At 70.1% G+C, this 26,218-nt stretch overlaps 1 protein-coding gene across 4 annotated transcripts in view; it reads left to right on the forward strand.

Annotated features, from left to right (window-relative positions):
• The window catches only part of LOC133748995 (protein unc-13 homolog A), a 37,164-nt gene extending 11,544 nt beyond the window's left edge, over nt 1-25,620 (forward strand). The window contains exons 5-44 of one of the 4 annotated variants that reach the window (XM_062178054.1): nt 30-153; nt 520-593; nt 913-967; nt 1,564-1,599; nt 1,923-2,130; nt 4,262-4,756; nt 4,966-5,074; nt 5,439-5,485; nt 5,631-5,709; nt 6,146-6,151; nt 6,396-6,467; nt 6,556-6,775; nt 7,341-7,568; nt 7,777-7,918; nt 7,997-8,166; nt 8,834-8,949; nt 9,162-9,325; nt 9,663-9,813; nt 10,018-10,086; nt 10,326-10,415; nt 10,664-10,798; nt 12,537-12,670; nt 12,921-13,006; nt 13,542-13,668; nt 14,189-14,285; nt 14,461-14,604; nt 15,083-15,166; nt 15,573-15,650; nt 15,962-16,050; nt 16,377-16,529; nt 16,962-17,085; nt 18,055-18,060; nt 19,335-19,373; nt 19,889-19,918; nt 20,868-20,924; nt 21,201-21,281; nt 21,491-21,638; nt 23,957-24,049; nt 25,012-25,171; nt 25,320-25,620. In XM_062178054.1, the coding sequence (XP_062034038.1) occupies nt 30-153; nt 520-593; nt 913-967; nt 1,564-1,599; nt 1,923-2,130; nt 4,262-4,756; nt 4,966-5,074; nt 5,439-5,485; nt 5,631-5,709; nt 6,146-6,151; nt 6,396-6,467; nt 6,556-6,775; nt 7,341-7,568; nt 7,777-7,918; nt 7,997-8,166; nt 8,834-8,949; nt 9,162-9,325; nt 9,663-9,813; nt 10,018-10,086; nt 10,326-10,415; nt 10,664-10,798; nt 12,537-12,670; nt 12,921-13,006; nt 13,542-13,668; nt 14,189-14,285; nt 14,461-14,604; nt 15,083-15,166; nt 15,573-15,650; nt 15,962-16,050; nt 16,377-16,529; nt 16,962-17,085; nt 18,055-18,060; nt 19,335-19,373; nt 19,889-19,918; nt 20,868-20,924; nt 21,201-21,281; nt 21,491-21,638; nt 23,957-24,049; nt 25,012-25,171; nt 25,320-25,620 (4,821 nt within the window). The remainder of the gene's footprint in view (nt 1-29; nt 154-519; nt 594-912; nt 968-1,563; nt 1,600-1,922; nt 2,131-4,261; nt 4,757-4,965; nt 5,075-5,438; nt 5,486-5,630; nt 5,710-6,145; nt 6,152-6,395; nt 6,468-6,555; nt 6,776-7,340; nt 7,569-7,776; nt 7,919-7,996; nt 8,167-8,833; nt 8,950-9,161; nt 9,326-9,662; nt 9,814-10,017; nt 10,087-10,325; nt 10,416-10,663; nt 10,799-12,536; nt 12,671-12,920; nt 13,007-13,541; nt 13,669-14,188; nt 14,286-14,460; nt 14,605-15,082; nt 15,167-15,572; nt 15,651-15,961; nt 16,051-16,376; nt 16,530-16,961; nt 17,086-18,054; nt 18,061-19,334; nt 19,374-19,888; nt 19,919-20,867; nt 20,925-21,200; nt 21,282-21,490; nt 21,639-23,956; nt 24,050-25,011; nt 25,172-25,319) is intronic. The other 3 variants (XM_062178052.1, XM_062178053.1, XM_062178055.1) reach the window with 3 other exon arrangements.
• The last annotated feature ends 598 nt before the right edge of the window (nt 25,621-26,218 follow it).

Raw genomic sequence — 26,218 nt, forward strand, 5'->3', positions numbered from 1 at the left:
GTGCACACCCCCCACCCCGTGTCCCGCAGGAGGGCCCCGGGGAGTGGCTGACGCTCGACTCCCAGGTCATCATGGCCGACAGTGAGATCTGCGGCACCAAGGACCCCACCTTCCACCGCATCCTGCTGGACACGCGCTTCGAGCTGCCCCTGGGTCAGTGCCCGGGGCGCGGGAGCCCTGCCTCTCGGCTCACCTGCCGCTCTAGGGGGGCACCCAGGGTGCGGTGGGGGTTTAGGGTGAGCCCCAGAGCTGGGCCAGGTGGGGGCGGGGCCAGGATCGGGCGGGGCCAGGCCTGGGTGGGGCCAGGCCTGGGGGCAGGGGCAGGGCTTAGCCAAGCTGTGGTCAGGACTGGGGGCGGGGCCGGGGCTCAGTTGGGGTGGAGCCAGGCCTGAGGGCGGGGCCAAGGGCTCAGCTGTTGCAGGGCCAGGTGGGGTGGGGGTGCAGAGGCTCAGGTCGGTTGGGGCTTGGGCGGGGCCAGGCCAGGGGCGGGGCCGGGCTCACCAGTCACTTTGCTCGCAGACATCCCGGAGGAGGAGGCGCGCTACTGGGCCAAGAAGCTGGAGCAGCTGAACGCCATGCGCGACCAGGACGAGGTGGGCGCTGGCGGCCGGGCGGGGGTCCGCCGGGTCTCCCCGCCCCCTCCACTCGCTGGCCCTTGTCCCGGCTCGGCTCCGCGTCACCCTCTGCGGGCTCCCAGATCCGGCCACTGCGGCTCCTGGGCCCTCACCCACCACTTCCCCAGGCCACAGCAGGGCGCTGGGTCGGAAGTGGGGCAGCCGGGACTTGAACCAGCGCCCCCCGGCCCTACCCGCTGCACCTGCACCCTTGTCCGGAGGGGAGGCTGGGACAGGCCCCGGGGCCAGGAAGCCCGCAGCCTCCCGGCCGCCCCGCGACAGGCGCCCTCTCCCGCAGTATTCGTTCTCGGACGAGCAGGATAAGCCGCTGCCCGCGCCCAGCAACCAGTGCTGTGAGTGTGTAGGGCCCCGCCCCCTGGCCTCGCCCCGCCCCTGGCCCCGCCCCGCCCCACAGCAACTCGGGGGTGACACGTGGCCCCCTGGAGGGGCTCCCAGGGGGCCTCCCGCGCCCCCTCCCCAGCGCACAGGGCCGTGGGGAGGGGGAGACCCGGGCAGGTGCACTGGAGCCAGAGCCCCCGAGCCCAGTGTCCGCGCCGGGCAGGGTCCCTGGGCTGCCGCGGGGGCCCTGCCCACAGGGAGTGGGTCCTCTCCACGGTCCCTGCCTCCCACGCTGTGCACCTTCAGGCTGCTGGCCGCCCCTCGCTGGGCCCCAGGCGGAGGCTGGAGGCTGAGCGCTCCTAGGCTGGGGGGCGCTGGCCTCGGACCCCGAAGTCAGAAATCCACGCCCCCCCTTTGTGTCCACCCCGAGGCGCCTCGTGGCCTCATGGGAAATCGGGGATTCCCCCCCCCCCGCCTTCCTCCCCAGCTGCTAGCGAAGGGTCAGAGTGGAGGGGAGGGGTCAGGGTGGAGGGGAGGGGCTCGCGGCCGGCGGGGGGGGGGGCGCCCCTACGCCCCGCCCCGCCGTTCACCGCCCTCCCCTTCTCCCCAGGCAACTGGAATTACTTCGGCTGGGGCGAGCAGCAGAGTAAGTTAGGCTCGGGGGTCTCAGCGCCACCCCCACCCCGCGGGAGCCGGGGGCGAGGCCGGGCCGGGGCTTGTCCGGCAGCTCGGGTGGGGGCGTGGCTCTGCCTCTGGGGCCAGGCTGAGGGCTCAGCAGACCGCGCGACCCCTCCTTGGCCCCCTCCCCGTCCTCACCCCCCTCCCCATCCTCACCCCGCCCCTCTCCATCCTCACCCCCCTCTCTGTCCTCACTCCACCCCTCCCCGTCCTCACCCCTCCCCGTCCTCACCCCGCCCCTCCCCGCCCCCTCCCCGTCCTCACCCCGCCCCTCCCCGCCCCCGCCCCCAGACGACGACCCCGACAGCGCCGTGGACGACCGCGACAGCGACTACCGCAGCGAGACGAGCAACAGCATGCCGCCGCCCTACTACACCACGTCGCAGCCCAACGCCTCGGTGCACCAGTACGCCGTGCGCCCGCCGCCCCTGGGCTCGCGCGAGTCCTACAGCGACTCGGTGCCCAGCTACGACGACTTCTCCGAGCCGCGGGCGCTCAGGTAGCGGCGGCCCCGCCTCCCGCCGTGGGCGTGGTCCGGGCGGCCTCCCGGTGGGCGTGGCCTACAGTGTGGGCGTGGACCCGCACCCCACGGCCCTGGTCTTACAATGTGGGCGTGGCCTCCCTGCCCGGTGGGCGTGGTGTCCTCCAGGTGGGCGTGGCCTCCGCCGTTCTCGCCATGCACCACCGGACCTGGGTGACTCAGGGGCGGCCCCAGGTTTACCCAGCGACCGTCTCCACTCCCTTGAATCCGGGTCTTCTGGCCCGTGTGGGCCGGGCACTGCCCGGCGCTGGGCTGCTCCGTGAGCCTGGAGTCTGCTCCGGCCCCCCGCCCCCGCCCGCCCTGGCCGCATGGGCAGGTTGGACACTGAGCAACGCGGTCTCAGGCAGGCCGAGTGTTCGGAAGGCACCGGGCTGTGTCCCGCAGTGCTCGCAGGGGAACAGGTGGCGCCCGGAATGGGCTCCCTGTGCTGTCGTCGGCTTCTCTGTGGTTAGACAGAAGCCGAACGGGCGCCCAGAGAGGGCGGGGACGAGCCTTCGCAGGTGCTCAGCAGGGTGCGCTGTGGGGCTGGCGGTAGCGCAGACGCTGGGTGATTGACGTGTGTGGGCCCCCCGGGGGGAGTCTGCCCGCGCTAACATTTCCCGGGAAGGAGTGGGGGGCAGGAAGCAGGCCCTCAGCTGACCCTGGGCCGTGGCCATGGGTGAGGGAGACCGTCCAGGCTGCCCGGCACTGGACTTTGCTGGGGGAGACAGGCCAGACACGGACACGCTCCTCCCGCTCCGCGGGGCTCAGCTGGCGGGAGGCCTCCAGAGGGCTTCCTGGAGGAGGGTGCATGGAAGCCCACCAACGAGGCCTCCCCAGAGGGAAAGCGAGTTCCAGCGTGAGGCTGGGGGGCTGGATGGCGCTGGGTCATCCAGGAAGGACCTGGGGGGACCGAGGACCGAGGAGCCCGGGGGAGGCCCCGACTGGATCAGGTCCCCCAGTCTTGGAGACCGCTTGGTCTCAGGTCCAACCCCAGGGAAGCAGGCCCCGCCCAGCCCGGGGGCCGGTGACACGGCCGGTGTGCACTCTGAATTTTCACCAGCAGGGGGAGCTGCGTCCCTTCCTGCCTCCTAGCCTGTTCCAATGCGCTTTGAATTTTCACCAGCAGGGGGAGCTCTGGTCCGTTCCTGGCTCCCAGCTGTTCTTAGGGGCAGCCCAGGACCAGAGGGAGACCTCCGCCCCACCCCACCCCCGCCGGTCCCTATAGTATCCTGGCGGCCAGGGGACCGGGTCCACAGCCTGGGGAGGTTTTTTTTTTTTTTTAATTTTTATTTGAGTGGCAGAGTTATAGAGAGAGAGGGAGAGAGAGAGAGTGAGAGAGGGAGAGAGAGACAGAGAGGTCTTCCATCCACTGGCTCACTGCCCAAATGGTCTCCACGGCCAGAGCTGAGCCGATCTGAAGCCAGGAGCCAGGAGATTCCTCCGGGTCTCCCACACAGGTGCAGGGGCCCAAGGTCCTGGGCCATCTTCTCCTGCTTTCCCAGGCCACAGCAGAGAGCTGGATAGGAAGTGGAGCAGCCAGGACTCGAACTGGTGCCCGTGTGGGATGCTGGCACTGCAGGCTGGGGCTTTACCCGCTACGCCTCGTGGCCCCAGACGGGTGGTATTTTTAAGAGCGGTGGTGATAATGTTGGTTGAGTGACTGGAGGGTGGCCCCGGGTCACCCTGGCCGTGCTCGGGGGCGGGGCCTGAGCTGGTCGGGGGGGTGCAGGAGACCCCTGAGTACATGACGGTGCATCGGGTACAAAGCCTGTGTGGGAGGTCGGCAGGTGAAGCAGGGGCAAAGGCCCGGGGGTGGGCTCTGGGGGAGCGTCAAGGACACTGGAGGGGTGCGGTGAGGGCAGTTGTGGGGGGACGAGGGGGAGAGGCCGGTGGCGGCCTCCGAGGGGAGTGTGGGGACCCCCACCCCACTCCACTCATGATCGGCGCTCTGTCCACGGGGCGTGGGCGGGGCGTGGGCGAGGCTCGGGCGGCCTCACCCCCACTGCAGGATCGGTGCTGTGTCCACGTGCGTGGGCGGTGCTGGGCGCCGGTGGGGGGGCTTTAGCGGCCCTGCCCCCACCCCTGAGCCCCCGCCGCCTTCCCGCAGCCCCACGGGCAGCAGCCGCTACGCCTCCTCCGGGGAGCTGAGCCAGGGCAGCTCGCAGCTGAGCGAGGACTTCGACCCCGAGGAGCAGAGCCTGCGGGGCTCGGAGCTGGGCGACGAGCGGGACCCGGACTCCTACCACTCGTGCCACAGCTCGGTGAGCTGCAAAGACTCGCCGCGCTGGGACCAGGATGAGGAGCTGGACGAGGACCTGGAGGACTTCCTGGAGGAGGAGGAGCCGCTGCCCGAGGAGGAGGAGGAGGAGGAAGAGGAGGAGGAGGAGGAGGAAGAGGAGGAAGAGGTGCCGGACGACGTGGGCAGCTACGCCCAGCGCGCGGAGGCGGCCGTGACCGAGCCCAAGGACTTCAAACGAATCAGCTTCCCGGCGGCCGCCCCCTGCGAGGACACGGCCCCCGCCCCGCCCACCGAGGCCACGCCGGCCGCGCCCGAGGAGCTGCCTGGAGCCCAGCCGGCCGAGCCCCCCACAGCTGAGGAGAGGTAGCCGCGGGGGCTGGGGTCTGGGGAGGTCAGAGGTCAGGGACGGGTCCCAGGGCTGGGGCGGGAGGTGGGGTCAGGGCGGCAGGGCCAGCCAGGAGGGGGCCGCGGTCCCGGAGGGAGGGGAGCCGAGGGGCTGGGGGGGGAGGGGCGGGGGCCCAGGCCGGGAGGCGCGGAGAGCCAGCCCGGAGCTTGCGCGGCCCCTGCCTCAGTTTCAGGCCCCGAGAGGACGAGGAGGACCGGCAGGGCCAGGACTCCATGTCCAGGGCCAAGGCCAACTGGCTGCGGGCCTTCAACAAGGTGCGGCTGCAGCTGCAGGAGGTGAGCGAGCGCCCCGGCCCCGCCCCCGCCCCGCCCACTCCAGCCAGGCCCCGCCCAGACCAGCCCGGCCACACCCAACGTTCCTTCCACGGCAGCATGGCCACACGTATGCCCAACACCACACCCACCCAAGCTATGCCACGCCCAGTGGCCACCCTGGCCACGCCCAGTGCTCTGCGCACACCCTGCCTCTCCCAGCCTGGCCCTGCCCGGGGCTCCTTGCGCACGTGCCAGCCCCAGTCCCATCGATCCCTGGCCACGCCTACACCCCGCCCACACCGGGCCGGCCCCGCCCCCGCCCTGCCCCTCCTGCGCCCGGGCTGTGGCCACGCCGACCATGCCTGTCCGTCTGTCTGTCCCGCAGGCTCGGGGGGCAGGAGAGATGTCCAACTCCCTGTGGTTCAAAGGCGGGTGAGTGACGGCCCCCGGGCAAGGGTCGAGGGCAGCGCCCCGCCCACCCCGCGATGCCCGCCTCGAACCAGCGTGGGGTCCTGGTGCTGGTGCGCGGGGCAGTCGGGTGCGGCCGAGCCTCAGGCAGGGCCCTGGGTCTCCGCAGCCCCGGGGGCGGCCTGATCATCATCGACAGCATGCCGGACATCCGCAAGAGGAAGCCCATCCCGCTCGTGAGCGACCTGGTGAGCGCCGTCGGCCCGGGTGGGGCACAGGCCCCCCCACTGCAGGGGCGGGTCAGGGGTGGGGGGCCGGGCGCGAGGGGCTGACCTGGGGGCTGGGGGCAGGCCTGGGGGCGAGGGGCGGACCTGGAGGCTGGAATGGGTGGGGGCTGGGGGCCGGGGGTAGCCCTGGGGGCCGGGGGCAGGAGGCAAGGGTGAGCCTGTGGGCGAGGGGCAGACCTGGGGGCCGGGGTGGGGGGCTGGGGGCGGGGGCCGGGGTGGGGGGCTGGGGGCAGGGGCCAGGGGCGAGGGGCAGACTTGGGGGCTGGGGCTGGCTGGGGGCTGGGGTAGACTTGGGGCCTGGGGGCGGACCTGGGGGCCGCAGGCCTGGGCTGGCCAAGCCAATCTCCAGAGCTAATGCGGTCTGACTTCTGCCCCGTGTGCTGCGTGGACCCTTCAGGCCATGGTGAGTGACCTGGGCACCCAGGGTCTTCGCCCACCACAGACCCCTCCATGCAGCCCTGACCCACCCGTGGGCTCTGGGAGGACCCCGCGGGGAGGGGGCACCCAGGACCCCCTCTGACCAGGATCCTCTGTCGCCTCCTGTTCCGACGCTGCCCCCGGCGGGCGGTCGTGGCTGCGAATGCGTCCTGCGGCCTCGGCGGCCCCTTCGTTGCCCGGAACCCCCCGGGTGCCTGCGGCCCGCGCAGTCCCTGGTGCAGTCCCGGAAGGCGGGCATCACATCGGCCCTGGCGTCCAGCACGCTCAACAACGAGGAGCTGGTGCGTGGGCCGCGGCGGGGTCGGCGGGCTGGGACCCCTCCCCTCCCCCGGGAGCGCCCGGCACCAGCCCACCCTCCCTCCCCCGCAGAAGAACCACGTGTACAAGAAGACCCTGCAGGCCCTGATCTACCCCATCTCGTGCACCACGCCGCACAACTTCGAGGTGTGGACGGCGACCACGCCCACCTACTGCTACGAGTGCGAGGGGCTGCTGTGGGGCATCGCGCGGCAGGGCATGCGCTGCACCGAGTGCGGGGTCAAGTGCCATGAGAAGTGCCAGGACCTGCTCAACGCCGACTGCCTGCAGCGTGAGCGGGGCGGGGCCGCGGCGATGGGGCGGGGCCGGGGCAGGGTGGGGGTGGGGCCTGGGCGGGGCCCGAGGGTGGGGCGGGGTGGGGCGAGGCCGGCAGCTCGGGGCAGTGGCAGTGGGGCGGGGCAACAAGGCAGAATGGGGCTGGAGGGGCAGAGCGGGGCGACGGGGCGGGACCACTCAGAGGGGCGGGGCGGGCCTGGGGCAGGGCGGGGGTGGGGCCAGGATGGGGGCGAGCCCTGGGCGGGGCCATGGCCATGGGGCAGGGAAGGGCCAGGCCAGAGGGGCTGGGCAGTGTGAGTGGGACAGGGCGGGGCCTGCGGGGCTGGGGCAGTGGCAGTGGGCAGGGTTGGAGGGTGGCTAGGCGGGGTCCTCGGGGCGGGGCTGGTGGTGCCCGGGACAGTGAGGCCGTGTCCGCAGGTGCCTCGGAAAAGAGCTCCAAGCTTGTGGCCGAGGGGAGGGGCCGGAGAGGTGGGGGCGGGGCCTCGGTGGGGGGCCTTAGTGTGGGCGGGGCCCTCGGGGCGGGGCTGGCAGGGCCCGGGACAGTGAGTTCGCGTCCACAGGTGCCGCGGAGAAGAGCTCCAAGCACGGGGCGGAGGACCGCACACAGAACATCATCATGGTGCTCAAGGACCGCATGAAGATCCGCGAGCGCAACAAGCCTGAGATCTTCGCGCTCATCCAGGAGGTGTTCGCCGTGAGCAAGAGCGCGCACGCGCAGCAGATGAAGGCCGTGAAGCAGAGCGTGCTGGACGGCACGTCCAAGTGGTCGGCCAAGATCAGCATCACCGGTGCGCGCAGCGGCCAGCAGGGGGCGCGCCCGCCCAGCCCCGGTGTCCGCGGGCGGCGCTGAGCGTGATGGGGCCGGCAGGGGGCGCCCTGGGCAGCGGGGACTCGGACCTCTGGGGACCTCGGGCCCAGGGCATGCGGCGAGGGCTCCCCGCCCAGCAGGCCTCGTCCCCGTGCCTAGCCCCGGCCCCTGTCCTGTGTGTGTTCCAGTGGTCTGTGCCCAGGGCCTGCAGGCCAAGGACAAGACGGGGTCCAGTGACCCCTACGTCACGGTGCAGGTCGGGAAGACCAAGAAGCGCACGAAGACCATCTACGGGAACCTGAACCCTGTGTGGGAGGAGAATTTCCACTTGTGAGCGCCCGGCCGGGGAGGGGGTGGGGCGCCGGCGGCCCCGCCCCCGCCTGACCACGCCCCGCCCCGCCCCCGCAGCGAGTGCCACAACTCCTCCGACCGCATCAAGGTGCGGGTGTGGGACGAGGATGACGACATCAAGTCTCGCGTGAAGCAGCGGTTCAAGCGCGAGTCCGACGACTTCCTGGGGCAGACGATCATCGAGGTGCGCACCCTCAGCGGCGAGATGGACGTGTGGTACAACCTGGGTGAGCAGGGGGCGGGGCGGGCGGGGGCGGAGCCCGGGAGGGCGGGGCGGAGCCTAAGGAGCCAGCCAGAGGTCAAAGATCATGTGTGGTACAACCTGGGTGGGTAGGGCGGGGCCGGGAGTCAGGGCAGGGCGGGGCCCAAGGAGCCAGCAGAGGAGTCTGGCGGGGGAGTCGAATCGGAGGGTGGAGGCCAAGCCTGTGACTCCCAGCCCGAGGGAGGAGGCAGTCTCCGAGCCCCAGGCTGCTGTGGGCAGGAGGTGTCTGGGCTTAGGGAGCCCAGGACACTCTGAGTTCTGGTGGGGCAGGGGGGCTCACCGTGGTCTGAGGGGGGAGGCACGGACCCCGGTCTGAGGAGGGAGGCGCAGGCCCTGCACTGAGCCTGGTCTGAGGTGGGAAGCGAAGACCCCGGTCTGAGGAGGGAGGCCGAGACCCTGGCACTGACCCCGGTCTGAGGGCAGAGCGCCTAAGACGTTCTAGTCCGAGGGAGGAGGCACAAGGCTGGGAGCTCAGCGAGGTGAGGACTCAGAGTCTGATTCCAGGGATCGGAGGGGCCGTGGAGCTTCACACGCGCGTGCACGCAGACTCACGTGCACACACGCACGCACACACACGCACACGGAGGCCTCCGGGCCACAGACCTCACGTGCCCCCATGCCCTCGCCCTCAGACAAGCGCACGGACAAGTCGGCCGTGTCCGGCGCCATCCGGCTGCACATCAGCGTGGAGATCAAGGGCGAGGAGAAGGTGGCCCCGTACCATGTGCAGTACACCTGTCTGCACGAGGTGAGCCCCGCCGGCCGCCGCCCGGGCCTCCTGTCCACGCACAGGAAGCCCCCTCCGCCGGGCAGCCCGCCCCAGCTGCAGCCCTATCCCGGGACTCGGGTCGTTGATGGGTGGCTGGAGCATCCCGGGTGGACGCGAGGCTGCACGGACGTGAGCTGACGGACAGCAGCGCCGGCGCCCGTGGCCGTAACCGCCCTCCCCCGTGGCCGCAGAACCTGTTCCACTTCGTGACAGACGTGCAGAACAACGGCGTGGTGCGGATCCCGGACGCCAAGGGCGACGACGCCTGGAAGGTTTACTACGACGAGACGGCGCAGGAGATCGTGGACGAGTTCGCCATGCGCTACGGCGTGGAGTCCATCTACCAAGCCATGACGTAAGGGGCGGGGCCAGGGAGTGGGCGTGGCGGGGGTGAGTGACGGCTGTGAGGCAGGGCCAGGGGAAGTGGGCGTGGCGGGGAGTGAGTGACAGCAGTGAGAGAGGCGGGGCCCCGGAATGAGTCCATCTGCCAAGCCATGGCGTAAGGGGCGGGGCCAGGGAGTGGGCGTGGCGGGGTGAGTGACGGCTTGAGAGGCGTGGTCAGGGGCAGTGGGCGTGGCGGGGTGAGTGACAGCGGTGAGGACCTGTGCTGGGGGCGCTGCCCTGGGCGCCGTGCTGAGGCCGTCTCAGAGGCCCCGCCCCGGGCCCAGCGCCTGCCGCCCCCCCCCTTGCAGCCACTTCGCCTGCCTGTGCTCCAAGTACATGTGCCCCGGGGCGCCGGCCGTCATGAGCACGCTGCTGGCCAACATCAACGCCTACTACGCGCACACCACCGCCTCCACCAACGTGTCCGCCTCCGACCGCTTTGCCGCCTCCAACTTCGGGGTCAGTGTGGGGCGGGGGACGGCCTGGCCCGGCGCCGCGCTCCTGGGTCCCCCGACCTTGCTGTGTGGCTGCACCCGTCACCGCCCTGTGGACTGGGATTGGGATGTGGGGAGGGCCCAGTTCAGTCTGCAGTAAGCCCCGCCCAGCCACCGCGGCGGCCCCGCCCCCCAAGCCCGCGCCCACCACGTCCGCCTCCACCCGCAGAAAGAGCGCTTTGTGAAGCTCCTGGACCAGCTGCACAATTCGCTGCGGATCGATCTCTCCATGTACCGGGTGAGGACGGGCGCAGCCGCGTGCCCGGGTGCGCGAACGCAGGCGCGTGCACGCGTGTCCCTCTGCGCATGCGTGCGCACCTCTGCGCCACGCCAGCTCCCAGCGTGCGCCCTTGCAGCCAAGCGTGACCGCGCAGCTGGGGGAACTTGGGGGACCCTGGCAGCCCCCGACCACCGCCGAAGCCACGTCTCTACCCACTCTCAGCCTGTGTGATCCCAACTCCCCACCCCTCCCGACAGAACAACTTCCCCGCCAGCAGTCCCGAGAGGCTGCAGGACCTCAAGTCCACCGTGGACCTGCTCACCAGCATCACCTTCTTCCGGATGAAGGTAGGGGAGGGAAGGAGACCCCGGCCCATCGTCGCCCACCCCACCCCCACCCTCACGGAGGCGGCGCCGGGGCTCCCGGCACGGGTCATGGGCCCCATGGCTTTGGGACCCTCTGCCTGCCCCATGGAGGTGGCGCCAGAGCTTCCAGCCCGGGTCATGGGGGTCCCATGGCTTTGCAACTTTCTGCCCGCCCCCACCCCCGGAGGCCTGGGCCCCTGCCCACGCCCGCCTGTGCCGCCTCCCGGCAGGTGCAGGAGCTGCAGAGCCCGCCCCGGGCCAGCCAGGTGGTCAAGGACTGTGTGAAGGCTTGCCTCAACTCCACCTACGAGTACATCTTCAACAACTGCCATGAGCTCTACAGCCGGGAGTACCAGACGGACCCGGTGAGGGCCTCAGGGCTTCGTTCTGTACCGCGGGGCTGTGAGCCACAGCAGTGGGCGCGTGTGGCACTCTGCCTGGGATGGGGCACTTGTTCAGGGCTCGCCAGGGTAGACCTGCGGCGGCACTGAGGTCGGTTCCACAGGAGTCTGCGCCGTCCCACTCAATTCTGCTTGGTTGGTTTCAGTGCCGATTGTCCTGGACGTAGCCGCTAGCAGACGGCTGGGCTGAGACCTGGTTGTTGGTGTCTGGGTGGAGGTAGCTGGAACCAAGGGGACTGGGTGGGTGAAGTAATGCGATTCACTTCAGTTCTGCTGGGCTTGTTCCCTAAGTACACTGATGATCTAGGACTGGGTTCGATCCGCCTGAGTCGGTTGGGTTCAGTTGAGAAAGGTGGAGTTGGGTGGGATTGACTTGGATTGAGTTAAATTAAGTTGCACTGGGTTGAGTTGGGTTGGGCTGTGTTGGGTTGGACTGTGTTGTGTTGGGTTGAGTTGGGTTGAGTTGGTTTAGTTGGGCTGGGCTGGGCTGGGCTGGGTTGGGTTGAGCTGGGTTGAGTTGGGTCAGGTTGGGTTGGGTTGGGCCGGGTTGAGTCGGGTCGGGCTGGGTTGGGTTGAGTTGAGTTGGGTTGGGTTGGGGTTCAGTTGGGTTGTGTTGGAATGGGTTGAATTGGGTTGGGTTGGGTTGGGTGGGTTGGGTTGAGTTGGGTCAGGTTGGATTGAGCTGGGTTGGGGTGGAGTTGGGTTGGGTTGGGTTGGCCTGGGTTGGATTGGGTTGGGTTCAGCTCAGTTCACTTGGGCTGGGTTGGATGGGGTTGGGTTGGGTTGAGTTGGGTTGAATTGAGTTGGGTTTAGTTGGGTTGAGTTGGGTTGGGTTGGGTTCGGTTCAGTTGGGTTGGGTTGGGTTGGGCTGAGTTGGATTGGGCTGGGTTGAATCAGGTTGGGTTTTGTTGGGTTCAACTCAGTTCAGTTGGACTGGGTTGGGTTGAGTTGGGTTGGGTTGGGTGTAGTTGGGTTGAGTTGGGTTGGGTTGGGTTGAGTCGGGTTCAGCTGGGTTGAGTTAGGTTGGGTTCAATTCGGTTCAGTTCAGTTGGGTTGGAATGGGTTGGGGTGGAGTTGGGTTGGGCTTGGGTGGGCTGGGTGGAGTTGGGCTGGGTTGAATCGGGTTGGATTGGGTTGGGTCCAGCTCGGTTAAGTTGGGCTGGGTTGGGTGGAGTTGGGTTGGGTCGAGTCGGGTCGTGTTGGGTTCGGTTCGGTTGGGTTGGGTTGGGTTGAGCTGCGTTCCTTTGTGCTGGTTGAGTTCTGGTCGATTTATTTCCCTTGCTTCAACTGAGGCTGGTGCTGGCCTGGGGCAGTTGATTAGGTTCATGCCAGGCGAGTAGGTTGGGGTTGAACTCCGCCGCCTTCGTTGCGGTTGGCCCGAGTTGAGTTGCATGGAGTCACCGCTCCGGAGCTGGCTCCTGGGAGCCCAGCGAGCTTCATGTGCATTCACTTCCGGCCCGTTTGCTGAGTGACACTGGGTGTGCTCAGTGAAGTCTAGTCCCGTTCACTTCCATTCACTGCTCGGAGCTGAGCTGGGCCCGGGGAGTTGGGTTCGGGTTTTTCGCTCTGGCTCTTCCTACATGGACTCCGGCCTGGGCCACAGGACACGGGCATGTGGCCCTCCCTTGCCCAGCTACGAGCCAACCGAGACCCCCAGCCAGGGCTCCTCATAGCCAACATCTCCCCCCCCCCACCTCCCCAGGCCAAGAAGGGGGAGGTGCCCCCCGAGGAGCAGGGCCCCAGCATCAAGAACCTGGACTTCTGGTCCAAGCTGATCACCCTCATCGTGTCCATCATTGAAGAAGACAAGAATTCCTACACCCCCTGCCTCAACCAGTGAGTCTGCCTGTGTGGGCTCCCCCGTGGGGGGGCGGAGCTCTGTGGGCTGGGCGTGCAGGTGGTCACGGCTGATGGGATGGGGACATAGACTCCTGGGGTGGCCCGCACACGTGACCCCTGGTATTTCATCTGCGTGAGTGACTGCCTGGGCAGGGTTTTAGCAGGAAGCAGCTGCACTGCCCCCTGGCGGACAGGAGGACAGAGCCGCCTGCACCATCCGACTTTTGTCGCCCCCGACCTCTGCCAGGTTCCCGCAGGAGCTGAACGTGGGTAAAATCAGTGCCGAGGTGATGTGGAACCTGTTTGCCCAAGACATGAAGTACGCCATGGAGGGTGAGGCCCCACCTACCTCGGGCCTGGCTGCAGAGCCTCAGAGCTCCTCCCAGGCTGCGGGCGGCATGCTGGGCTTGCACCCTTGGCCCTCGATGGCCCTGGGCGGGGATGAGGCGGGACCACCGCGAGGGTGAGGCTGGAGGCAGGGCGGGGCTGGGGTGCGGGGCTGGGCTGGGACTGGAGGCGGGGCAGGGCGGGATGTGGGGCAGGGCCGGGTCAGAGGTGGGGCCACGGCCTTGTTTGGGACCAGGGTCGGGTGCAGGGTGGGGCCAGGGGCGGGGTGCGGGTGGGGCAGGGCTAGGGCCGCAGTGGGATTGGATGTGGGGCCAGGGTGGGGCTGGGCTGCGAGTGGGCCGGGGTGTAGGGCGAGGCCATGGCTGGGGCTGGGTGGGGCTGGGGCGGGGCCGGGGCGGGGCTATGGCGGGCAGGGGCAGGCCAGGGTGGGCCAGGGTGCAGGGCAGGGCGGAGCCTCTCCTCAGAGACCCGACTGTGGCCGATGCTCTGGCCGAGCCGCCCTCTCTTCCACCCCGCCCAGAGCACGACAAGCATCGCCTGTGCAAGAGCGCGGACTACATGAACCTGCACTTCAAGGTCAAGTGGCTGTACAACGAGTACGTGGCCGAGCTGCCCGCATTCCAGGACCGCGTGCCCGAGTACCCGGCGTGAGTACCGCGGCGCGGGCCGCACCTGCCAGCGCACGGAGACCGGCGACCTGGCTGGGGGGCGCGGGGACGGCTGCGGGTGTCGCCGGGGGGTCGATTCCTGGGCCCCGCCCCCCGCAGATACCGAAGTCCACGGGTGCGCAGGTTTCTCGATAGCGTTAATTAATTAGTCTCCCTGACTTCCAGCGCCTGAGCCGACGGGGGCGCTGTGTGCGTGACGCTGGGTTCTCTAGGGAATCAACCCCCACCATGCGCCTGGCCAGGACGAAGGCACCTCCCCCCGCAAAGAGTTCTAGTCCACGCTGGCTGGATCCGCGGAGAGGGTGCCGCTCAGGCACAGGAAGCGAGACCCCAAAGAATAAACCCGCTTCTCACGGGCGGTCATGCAAACCAGGGCTCCCGCCAGTCCTGCCCCGGCGCTGTGTGCCCGTTTCCCGGGAGGAGCAGCCGAGGCCCTGCGGGGGGCGGGTAGGGGAGCGAGCCCCAGGGCCGGGGTCACCCTGGCCGCACTCCGTTCCAGGTGGTTCGAGCCCTTCGTCATCCAGTGGTTGGACGAGAATGAGGAGGTGTCCCGGGATTTCCTGCACGGCGCCCTGGAGCGGGACAAGAAAGACGGGGTGAGGACTCGGCGGGGCGCGGCTGCCCCTCGGCTGCCCCCTAGCGGCGGTGGCGGCCGCGGCAGGGAGGGGCCGCTGAGCTCTGGCCTGGGCGGGGGTGGGGGGACCGGGCACATCCCCTGCCCCTGCCCTCGCCGCCAGAGGCTGACCCCGCTCCCTGGCCCGCGCCCCGCAGTTCCAGCAAACCTCGGAGCACGCGCTGTTCTCCTGCTCCGTGGTGGACGTGTTCTCCCAGCTCAACCAGAGCTTCGAGATCATCAAGAAACTCGAGTGCCCCGACCCCCAGATCGTGGGCCACTACATGAGGCGCTTCGCCAAGGTGCGGGGCGTGGCCGGCGACGTCATCGAGGGCGGGGCGGGACTGGGGGGATGTCGCCGAGGCTTGGGTTCAGGTTAGACCTGGGGTTACGGTGGAGGGCGGGCTGACGTCAGAGTGGGCGTGGATGACGTCACTGAGCGGAGGGCAGGGCGGAGTCGAGGCTGGGGGTGGGCGGGTTCCGGGTTGAGCTTTGGCCTGGCGCTGGGGATTTCTGTAGGCTGAGGCCGGGTCCGGCGTGAGTCTGCGGTGCGGGGGCCTTGGGTGGGGCTTGGAGTCCACGGTGCTCTGCTGGGTGACCCTCGGGCCCCTCGTGCGGGAGCTGACAGTGGACGGGGACCGGAAGGGCCGAGGCAGGATCTGGGTTAACCCGCGGCCGACACTGCGCTTCCTCTGCCCCTGGGGGTAACGGCCCTGGGCGGGGTCGAGGTTCATCCCGGGCCTCCCGCGGCCCCGCCCCTCACCCCCGTGTCGCCCCCAGACCATCAGCAACGTGCTCCTGCAGTACGCCGACATCATCTCCAAGGACTTCGCCTCCTACTGCTCCAAGGAGAAGGAGAAAGTGGTGACCTGCGGGGCCCCGCCCCAGATACAGACCCCGCCCCCAAGCCCTAGACCCGCCCCCGCCCCGCCTGGCCTGGGCCCTTACCCCTGGCCTGAGTCTGCCTCCGACCGTGGGGCCTCAGTCAGCGCGTCCTAGGGCAGGGGTGCGGCTGTGCGTGGTGCGCCTGCGCCGGCCGGGGTGCGTGTGCATGCATGGGGGTGCGTATCGGGCCGCACACTGTGCCAGTGTGCGTGTCTGGGGGTGCATGTTGGGCCGTGCACCCAGACGCTATATCCCATTCTCCCGTGTCACATGAGACCCCTGGTCACCCAGACCAGATCCTGAAGCCCTCCCGGGGGGCCCTGGTGGTGGGAGGGGGCGGAGCCCCTCATGGACGCCCTGGGCCTGACCCCGCCCTGCCCCCCAGCCCTGCATCCTCATGAACAACACCCAGCAGCTGCGCGTGCAGCTGGAGAAGATGTTCGAGGCCATGGGAGGGAAGGAGGTGAGGCAGGCGGGGGTGGGGCTCGGGGAGGGTGGGGCTGGAGGAGGGCGGGCGGGGGCGGGGCGGGGGCAGGTCGGGAGGAGAGTGGGGTAGAGCCGGGGCTGGACGGAGGGCAGGGCTGGATGGGGTCGGGGCTGGAGGAGGGCGGGGCAGGTCCAGGGCTGGAGGGAGGTCACGGCCCCAGCTGCCCACCCAGGGCTCACTCTCAGGCCCCGGGATGGAGGCCAGCTTTCAACGCCAGGCAGCAGCAGCACCGGCTGCGCCTCAGTTTCCCCTCCAGCCCCCGTCCCGCCGGTCCTCTCCCTCCTCAGCTGGACGCCGAGGCCAGCGACATCCTGAAAGAGCTGCAGGTGAAGCTCAACAATGTCCTGGACGAGCTCAGCCACGTGTTCGCCACCAGGTAGGGGGCGGAGCCTGAGGGGGGCCGCCCTGCCCCGCCCCGCCCCTCCCAGCCCTGTCCCGCCTGGCTCAGCCACGCCCTTCCCCACCCGGCCACGCCCAGGCCACGCCCATCCCAGCCCTGCCCCACCCGGCCCAGCCACACCTTGCCCCATCCCGCCCCCAGACCCACCCTGGGTCCTCTCCACCCCACCAGACCTGCCCCCAGACCCGGCCCCTGGGTCTGACCTGAGCCTCCCCTCCGCCCTGGGCTCCGTCTGACCTGAGCCCACCCGGCCCCGCCCCCTCCGCCCCGCCCCTCTATCTGACCTGAGCCTCCCCGCCCAGCTTCCAGCCGCACATCGAGCAGTGCGTGAAGCAGATGGGGGACATCCTGGGCCAGGTCAAGGGCACGGGCAACGTGCCGGCCAGCGCCTGCAGCAGCGTGGCCCAGGACGCCGACAACGTGCTGCAGCCCATCATGGACCTGCTGGACAGCAAGTGAGCGCGAGGGGAGGGGCGGGACCGGGGCCAAGCTGCAGGGGCCAGGGCGGGGTGGGGTGGAGGCGGTGCGGGCCCGCCGGGATCCGGGGCGGGGCGGGGGCATTCAGGGCAGGGCTGGGGTGGGATGGGGAGGGGTGGTGCAGGGCCGCCTGGACCCAGGGCGGGGCCGGGGCGGGGCTGTGGGGACACTAGGCGGGGCTGCGGGGGCTGGGGCGGTGCCAGGGGGACCCAGGGTGGATGGGGGCTTCCAGGGCGGGGCTGGGGTGGGGCCGGAGCGGGGCCTTGGGGACCCTTGGTAGGGCTGGTGAGGGGCTGCTGGGGGCTGGGGCGGGGCCGGGGCGAGGTCGTGGGAACTCAGGGCGGGGCAGGGCGGGGCCTGTTGCGGGGCTGCCCGGACCCTCTCTCCAGCCTGCCCCTGCCCGCCCCCAGCCTGACCCTCTTCGCGAAGATCTGCGAGAAGACAGTGTTGAAGCGGGTGCTGAAGGAGCTGTGGAAGCTGGTCATGAACACCATGGAGAAGACCATCGTCCTGCCGCCGCTCGCCGACCAGACGGTGGGCCGGGCGGGCGGGGGCAGACAGGGGGCTGGGCGGGCTGGGGCGTGGGAGGGGGCCAGGGCGGGCAGGGGGCCGGGCGGGGGGCCTGGGGTAGGGGCTGGGGGCTGGGGGAGCCCGGGGCTGGGGGAGCAGGGCTGGAGGGACTGGGGGGGCAGGGGCTGGGGGAGCCCAGGGCAGAGTGGCCAGGGCCTGGGGGTGGGGGCTGGGAGAGCCCCAGGGCAGGGCTGGGGCGGGGGGGAGCCCCGGGGTGCAGGAGACTTGGGGGAGCCCTCAGGGCAAAGGGGACTTGGGGAGCCTCCCTGGGGGAGCCCCCAGGGCAGAAAGGATGGGGGACCTCCCTGGGGGAGCCGAGTCCTTGGTGCCCAGAGCCTAGGGAAGGGACCAGCGCTCAGAGAGGCTCCAGGGCCACCCAAAGGTCACAGAAGTCACCCAAGGTCAGAGAGGTCACACATGGTCGAAGGTTATCGAAGGTCACACGGGGGCTAGTTGAGATTGTCCCAAGGACAAAGAGGTCAAGTGAAAGTCTGGAATCAAAGGACCCCCGAGGTTGCCGTGGGTTGAGGGGTCTATGCTGAGGTCACGCAGAATACAGGGGTCAGCTTGGGTCAAGGCCGTCCTCGGGTCACAGAGGTCATAGGGGTCAGCGGACTTGACCAGGGTGTTGGGGGTTGTCCAAGGAGGGAAAACGCTGGGGAAGTCCGAGCTCCCAGGGGTCAGCCAGGGGTCATGGAGGTTGTCTAGGAGAAGTCAAGGGTCATCGAGAACCCATGTCGCCTTTGGCGTCCCTGTCTGGGCGCCCTGAGTGGCTGGGGAGGACCAACCGCGGTGGGCTGAGCGCAGGGTGGGGGACTTCCCTGGTGGGCGGGGCTCCCTCGCCCTCTGGCCGCCCCCACCCCCACCTTCCCAGGAGACTCACGGTGCCTTGTTCCCCCTCCCCCGCCGCTCCGCCCCCACTGCGGCTGACAGATGATCGTAAGTAGCAGCCCGTCTGTGCGTCTGTCTGTCCATCCGTCCGTCCGCTCTGTGTCTGGACTCCAGCCCAGCGTGTGGCTGCACCCCTCCCCCTCCCCAGTGGCTCCCGACCTCTCTCCCCCCTAGATGTGCCTGTGTCTGTGTGGGGCGGGGCTCGCGTCGGGGGCGGGGTTCGGGAGGGAGGCCACGCACACAGACCGTCCCCCGCCCCCACTCTGCGGTCCCCCTTTGGCCTGCGCGGGAACCCCGCCAGGATACGTGGTCCGGCTCCACGCTGGGAAGAGGCTCAGAGCCTCTTCGGGATCCGAGCTCTTAGAGCGTCCATCTCCCGCCCAAGGCCGGCCCCTGCCGGCTGGGCCCCGACTAGGCACACCCCCGAGGTCCCCGGTGCCCACACCCCCCTCCCGCCTGCAGACCCCATGGAGTCCAGCCACGCCCTGGGGCCGGGCATGGGGCGGGGGAGCTGGTCCGATGGCTTCGGCGTGGGCAGCCTCGGTCGCTCTATCTCCGTGGCCTTGGGCAGTCACCGGGCCTCGGCGTCCGATCAGGGTCCGAGCTCCACGCGGGCTTGGGGCGCCGGGCGGGCGGGAGGAGCCCGAGGCAGTGCCCGCTGCCCGCAAGCACAGGGCAAGCGCAGCCCCAGACCGCTGGTGGCCTCCCGCCGGCGGACCCCGCCCTGCCGGAGACTCGGGGGCTGCAGCCGGGGTCTCTCGCGGTCCCCCCCGCCCGCCGCGGCCAGCGAGGCCTTCACACACCGGCTGCCCCAGCCCAGCCTCGGGCGCTGGACGCGTTGTTCCCACGCTGAGCGGCAGTGGGCAGAATCTCAGGGTCCCCCTGCCCAGGACCTGCGGGAAGCAGGATTTGAACTCAGGTCCGCTGGATTGGAGGCCTGGGTGCTGCCTGTTGGCACAGAGCCAAGAGCCCGGTGTACAATAAATACGAACGAGTTCTGTTTCTGCACGATCAACGCCCCTCCCACCCCTCCCCTCCCCCTCCCTCTGTCTCCCTCCTCCTTCCCTCTCTCTCCCTCTCTCTCCCTCTCTCTCTCCCTCTCTCCCTCTCTCTCTCCCTCTCTCTCCCTCTCTCTCTCCCTCTCTCCCTCTCTCTCTCTCTCAACCCCTCCCCATCCATCTCTGACTCACGCCTGTCCGAGTCCGCCTCCGAGGCCCCCCCTTCCATGCAGCCCCGCCCCCAGCCCCCCTGGCGTTCTCCACGACCACGCCCCAGCACCCCGGGCCGGCCGCGTCAATCACCCTGTGACGTTGTCTCTGCAGGGCACGCTCTTGAGAAAGCATGGCAAGGGATTAGAGAAGGTAATGGCCTGGCCTGGCTGTGGCCCGGGCTCGGCTCTCCGGACGTGCGTGCGTGTGCGCGTGTGCACCTGTGTGCGTGCGTGCGCACCTGTGTATGTGTGTGTGCGTGCGTGTGTGCGCGTGTGCAGGAAGCTCAGCGGGGGTCGCGGAGGTCCGAGGAGAGGCGATTGTGCAGGGAGAAGGGCGCGCAGTCGACGTGCCCAGCGCCACATGGGTGTGGGTGCACCCGCGTGTCCTGCACATGCGTGTCCGTGCCTCCTCGAGCAGGCGTGGGGTGGGTCTTGGCAGTGCGGGGGCGCACGTGTAGCTTAGCGTGTGAGTTCTGTGTTTCTGACCCGCCCACGCGTGTCTGTGTCGGAGGAGCCGAGCACTTCCTGCTCCTGCGTCTCCCGCGGGGTGCACCCCGCTGGGCGGGCGGGGGTGGGGCCGGCAGAGGGCCCCGCACGGAGGAGGGGCGCGCGTGAGTGTCCAGGGGCGGCGGCCCCCCCGTGACCCCCGCCTGGTTCTCTCCACAGGGCAGGGGGAAGCCGCTGAGCCACTCAGACGTAAGGCCGCGCGCTCGCTGTCTGGCTCCCTCCCCGCCCCGCCTCTGTGGTCCGCGCGCCGTGACCTTGTCTGTGGATCTCTGTTTCTTGTTTTGTCCGTCTGGCTTGCTCCCCGGGCCGGGGAGGGGCGGTGGGGTGGGGTGGAGCAGGCAGGGCAGAGAGGGCGCCCCCGCGCCGGGCTGCAGCCGGGTGCAGCGGGGGAGACTGAGGCCCGGCCAGGTGGCCCACAGGGCGACTGCGAGTGACCTCGGGGGTCACGGGGTAGTGCTAGGAGGGGCTGGGGGTGGAGGGACACAGGCGGGAGGCCTGCAGGGACTCAGGGTGGTGCCCGCGTCCCAGCTGACGCCCCGCCCCCACTTAGCCCCACCCACCAAATCTTCCTTAACACAGCCCCGCCCCTCGCGTGGCCCCACCCCCGGGCCCCAGACTCACTCAGGCCTCACCAGTCCTCGTACCTGCGTCCCCTGGGCGGAGTGGAGGCCCCGGGACAGATGGGACTGTGCCTGGGTTGCCCCCTTGGTGCGGGGGGGCCGAGACCCTGCGCCCCAGTGCCAATGCCTCGGACGCTGGGCAGACCCAGCTGGGTCACGGCTGAGCCCGGGGTGAACGGGCTTCCCGCAGGCCAGAAGAGGGAACCAGGCTCAGAGAGGCTGAGTGACTTGCTCAGGGACACATGGCAGAGCCGAGATTCGAACCCAGGCCCGGCCGGCTTCTCGGAGCCTGAGCCGCGCCGCCATCTTGCCGGCGTCTGTTTTTGGGGGGACAATGGAGGACAGAGGTCAGGGCCCCCCACTCCCTCCTCTACAGAACCATCCCCGAGCCCCCAGCCCTGCCCAGGGGCTCCTCCCACCTGCTGCCCCCCCAGCCCAGGACCTGCCCTCAGCTCTCTGAGGTCTCCGGGGAGACCCCTCCCCACCCTCACCCCTGCTGTGCCCGTTGTCACCTGCAGGGGACGCAGATGATATTCAACGCCGCCAAGGAGCTGGGGCAACTCTCCAAACTGAAGGTGAGGCCGGGATGGGGCCGCAGGGGCGCCTCGTGGGGGCAGGGTCCCGCCGGGAGACAGATCCCCGGTCGCTGCCACTTGCTGGCTTCAGCACCGGGTCTGTGTTGGAAAGATGCCTGTGGTCAGCTTCAGGTACAACTGGGTCAAGGCGCAGCCCGTCTATTCCAGACACGCACAGCGCACCTGCTGGGCGCCGACCCCAGGGCTGGGTGCCGACCCCAGGCACGAGACCCCCCGGGGAGGTCCTGAAGGCGAGGCCTCTCCCTCACCCCCCAGGACCACATGGTGCGGGAAGAAGCCAAGAGCCTGACGCCCAAGCAGTGCGCGGTTGTGGAGCTGGCCCTGGACACGATCAAGGTGAGAGAGGCCGCCTGGGCAGTGCGTGGGCGGCGTGGATGTGGCCCCGGCCCAGGCTTGTCCAGGCTGGCGGGGGGAGTGGGTAGTTGGCTGGACTGGACACGGAGAGGCTTGGCTCTCCGAGGCTGGGCCTGGGATAGGGGCCTGGGGAGCCCATGGCGAGTGGGTTTTGAGGCATGCATAGGAGCTCGCCAGCCATGTCCCCGCAGCAATACTTCCACGCGGGCGGCGTGGGCCTCAAGAAGGCTTTCCTGGAGAAGAGCCCGGACCTGCAGTCGCTGCGCTACGCGCTGTCCCTGTACACGCAGGCCACCGACCTGCTCATCAAGACCTTCGTGCAGACACAGTCGGCCCAGGGTGAGGCGCGCGGCCGCCCGGCCCCTCCGTGACGTCACGGGGGCGGGGACTCTGGGACGACAGCTCGTGGGGCCAGGGCGCCCTACAGCCAAGGGCCAGGAGGTGGGAAAATCGGTGACCTCAGGACGCCAAGGAGTGCCGGCTCCTAGGGGCAGGGACCCGGCGAGTGACTGACAGCTTTGCGGGAGGGGGCGGGAGAGCCAGTGATTGACAGCTAGGGATGCGCTGGACAGCTGGTGTCACGGGGCCGGGACATGATTGGCAGTTCCAGAGGCGGGACCTCTGATGCCATGGGCCCGGGGCGTGGTTGAACCCGCTGGGGGCGGGGCTCAGGGGTGATGGACAGCCCAGCGCCTGGCGCGACCCCGGCCTGGGGGTGCGGGGGGTGCGGGGCGGGGCGGCCGGGGAGGCAGCTCCCGGTCCCAGGTTTTTCTCTCTGTCTTTTGCTTCCGTCTCGCGTCCCTGTCTGAGCGCACACAGAGCAGCGGGGGGCCGGGGGCGGGGGCCGCCGAGGGCCCGCCCCGCCCCGCCCCCGCCGCCCTCAGCGGCCCCGTCTGTCCGTCCGTCCGTCCGTCCGTCAGTCTGCAGCTCACTTTTCTCTCTCTGTCTCTCCTCCCCCGCCACGCACACCCCCGCCCCGCCCCGCCCGCCCCTGCCCACGAGTAGTTCATGGTGGAAAGGGGACTAGGTTTACCCTTAGCGAAGACACTTATCCTGACAAGGGTACGTGCCTCTGCGCCCGCGCCTGGCCGGCCCCGGGCCGAGGGGCGCGAGGGGGGCGGGCGGCTTGCTGGTTCCACGGGGGTCCCGAGGGCGGGGGGCACCGACCCCAGCTCTGCGGGTGCGGGCGGGGCGCGAATGCACCTGCTGGACCTCAGGGTGTGCATCCGCAAAATGGGACGACCGCGGGCCCCCGGGAATTTCTGGGGGAGCCTGGGCCTCCCCTGGGTGGGGTGGGGGCCCTGGATTTCGGGGGGTGGGCAGGAGTGGGCTCGGGACAGAGAGTCCCTTCCCCGTGGAGCCAGCAAACCGCGGAGTAGGGGCGCCCAGCACGGCCCCCTCCCCCCCTCACTAGCTTTGGCCTTGGTCCGACCCCACACCTCCCCCACCACGGTCCCCCCCCGCGCCCCAGTCTGGCCTGGATTGAGCTTTGCTGTGAAGCATTGGCCTGAGGGAGGGGGCGGGAGGCTGAGCATGTGACTGGTGGGGGGGGAGGGAGCCTGAGACGGCCAGGCAGGCGGCCCGGGGCGGGCTGACGGGGAGGGGGCGCGGGGATCCTCTGCCGACCCCCCCCCCGGCCCAGTCACGTCCTGTGCAGCGGGAGGTGACCCGGATGCAGCCCTGAGCACCCCGGGTCCTCCACCCACACCTCCGACTTCCCCTCCTCCCTCCCCGCCATGCATGGGGTGCTCCAGGAGTGGGGGGCTGCCTGGGGGGGCTGGGGTGGGGCCTGGCAGAGTGCTGGCGGTCCCAGGTCCACACTGAGTCACCGGTGGGGGCCGCTGGACCGCAGCTCCGGCAGCAGCACGGGGCGGGGCTACAACAGACCAGGGGGTGCTGTGGCCTCTGGAAGCTGACAGGTTACTGAAGGGATCAGCATCAGGGATAGCTGGATCCAGGAGTCCCTGGGGGCGGGCTCTCCCCTCGGTGGGCAGAGACAGCGGTGAGTCTACTGACCACAGCCTAAGTCCCAGGGCCAGCTCCTATTGGCCCAGCTCAGGTCACATGGCCAGCACTGACCAATCCCTGCAGCCCTGGGCAGGGAAGCAGACTTCCCTAACAACCATAACCTAAGTCCCAGGGCCAGTTCCTATTGGCCCAGCTCAGGTCACATGGCCAGCGCCGACCAATCCCTGTGGCCCTGGGAGGGGAAGCAGACTCTACCCTATTAGTCACAGCCTAAGTCTCAGGGCCAGCTCCTATTGGCTCAGCTCAAGTCACATGGCCAGCCCCAACCAATCCCTGCAGCCCTGGGCGAGGAATCCCGGATGGGATGGTGGCGCTGAGCCTCGAGGTCCCAGCGAAGGGGCAGTGGGAAACTGAGACCCTGTAGGGTCTCCCGCGCCTGGGGAGGGAGGTCGGGGTCCGCCTAGAGACCCCCGGGGAGGAGAGGGTGACAGGTGCGTGGGATGAAAGTCAGAAAGGGACACAGGCACGGCGCTGAGGCAGGTGCACTCGAACCCAGAGCCTCAGGGCCCCCCCCCGGGAACCCCCGGCCCCCGCCCCGTTCCCCGCCGGCAGGGCCGCGGACCTGGTGCCGCCAGCGCGCAGTGGGCGGGGCGGGACGGAGCTCACGCCCAGCCCCGCCCTGCCCCCAGGCTCCGGCGTGGAGGATCCCGTAGGCGAGGTCTCCTTGCACGTGGAGCTCTTCACCCACCCAGGGACTGGGGAGCAGAAGGTCACGGTGAAAGGTGAGGGGCGGGGCTGGGGCTAGGGCGGGGTTGCGCCTCACGTGGGCGGGGCGGGGCTGGGGCAGGGTTGTGCCTCGGGTGGGCGGGTCTGGGGTGGGGCTGGGGAGCAGAAGGTCAGGATGAAAGGTGAGGGGCAGGGCTGGGCGTGGGTGGAGCCTCAGCTGGGTGGAGTGGGGCTGGGGGCTGGGGCGAGGCTGGGGGCACTGGGGCGTGGTTCGCGCCTCATCTGGGCAGGGCTAGGCAAGGCTGGGGGGGACTGGGCGAGGCTCAGCTGGGGGCTGGGCAGGGCTGGGGTGCTGGGGTGGGACTGGACTGGGGGGGTGCTGGGCGGGGCTGGAGCGCTGGGGCAGACCTAGATTGGGTGTGCTGGGGGGCTAGGCGAGGCAGGGCTGGGGCGGGGCTGGGGGCCTGGGGCTGGGCGGAGCAGGGCTGGGGCGGGGATGGGGGCCTGGGGCTGGGCTGGGAGTCTGGGCGAGGCTGGGCGTGGGTCGCGCCTCCACTGCGAGTCCCTGGAGCCGATCAGCGGCGGCTCCGCCTTCAGGCACGGCTGGATCCAGGAGCCAGGCCCGCTGCATCCAGCTCGCAGCTGTGCCCCCAGGTGTTGGCCGACGGAGAAGTACTTTTCCTACAGAAGCCGTCTCGAGAGCGGCCAGCCTGAAGCCGAGCATCCCAGCTGCGCGCTCAGGGCCGTACTTTGGCCCTTCGTGGGTTTTTGTCCTCCGTGGGGTCTTAAACACTCAAACCCCTCCGCCCCGCGCGGCTTCATCCGGACCCTGGCTGCCCCGACCCTGGAGTGGCCGCGTGACTTCCCCTCTCACCTCATTGGCCAGAGCTCAGTCACGTGTACTCATGGGCCCTGCTGCTGGGGCCTTGTGGGAAATGTAGTTTTTAACCTCAGCGCCTCGGGGGTCCCGGGCGGCCCCGCGCGCTCCCTCACGGTCTGTCCCCCGCCCCCCACCCAGTGGTGGCTGCCAATGACCTCAAGTGGCACACGTCCGGCATCTTCCGGCCGTTCATCGAGGTCAACATCATCGGGCCGCAGCTCAGCGACAAGAAGCGCAAGTTCGCGACCAAGTCCAAGAACAACAGCTGGGCCCCCAAGTACAACGAGAGCTTCCAGTTGTGAGTGGGGAGGGGGCGGGGCTATCAGTGTGGGCGGGGCCTCGCTGTGTGGGCGGGGCCTCGCTGTGTGGGCGGGGCCGGGCGGGGCGGGGCGGCGTGGGCGCGGCTCGGACGGGGCTCTCGGCCTCACGCCCCCGCCGCCCCGCAGCACGCTGAGCGCCGACGCGGGCCCCGAGTGCTACGAGCTGCAGGTGTGCGTCAAGGACTACTGCTTCGCGCGCGAGGACCGCACGGTGGGCCTGGCCGTGCTGCAGCTGCGCGAGCTGGCCCAGCGCGGGAGCGCCGCCTGCTGGCTGCCGCTGGGCCGCCGCATCCACATGGACGACACGGGCCTCACGGTGCTGCGCATCCTCTCGCAGCGCAGCAGCGACGAGGTGGCCAAGGAGTTCGTCAAGCTCAAGTCGGACACGCGCTCGGCCGAGGAGGGCGGCGCCGCGCCTGCGCCCTAGGGCGGGGCGGGTTGGGCGGCAGGGCGCCTGCTCGGAGAGGGGCGGGCTGCAGGGCGCCTGCGTGGAGAGCGGAGACGGGACGTCCGCCCCTAGGTGCGCGCATGCGCAGAAAGCGAGCAAGCATGCCCCCTGGAATGGGCGCCTGCTCATGGGCCACTGTGAGTGGGCAACGCCCCGCCCTCTCGGGAGGCCACGCCCCTCACCCGAGGCCACGCCCCAGCGTCTGGGGGCAGGAACCTTAGGTGCCGGGATGGGAGGAGGCCTCGCCCCTACGGAGAAGGCGAGATTCCCGGCCCCGCCTCCTGTCCCCCGGAAAAGCCATAGCGGGTCCCCAAGTCCCCGGGGCCCGGGACCCATTGCCAAGTCGGGAACGCAGCTCCTAGGCTGGGGGCTGGCTCCCGGGAGCGCCCCCTCCCCCAGGTGGTCCGCGGGCCGTGGGGACCCGGATGCGGGGGGGGGGCGGAGGGAGGGGTTTAGGCCCACCCCAGGCTCCTCTGATGTTTGCAAAAACTACACGTGGGCCAGGGGCAGAGCGGGACTTCCAAAGCACACGCGCCCTTGGGTGCCAAACACTCGCGGGGGCGGCTCCGGGGCTCCC

This window comes from Lepus europaeus, chromosome 20, assembly GCF_033115175.1.
Source record: "Lepus europaeus isolate LE1 chromosome 20, mLepTim1.pri, whole genome shotgun sequence".
Lineage (NCBI taxonomy): Eukaryota > Metazoa > Chordata > Mammalia > Lagomorpha > Leporidae > Lepus > Lepus europaeus.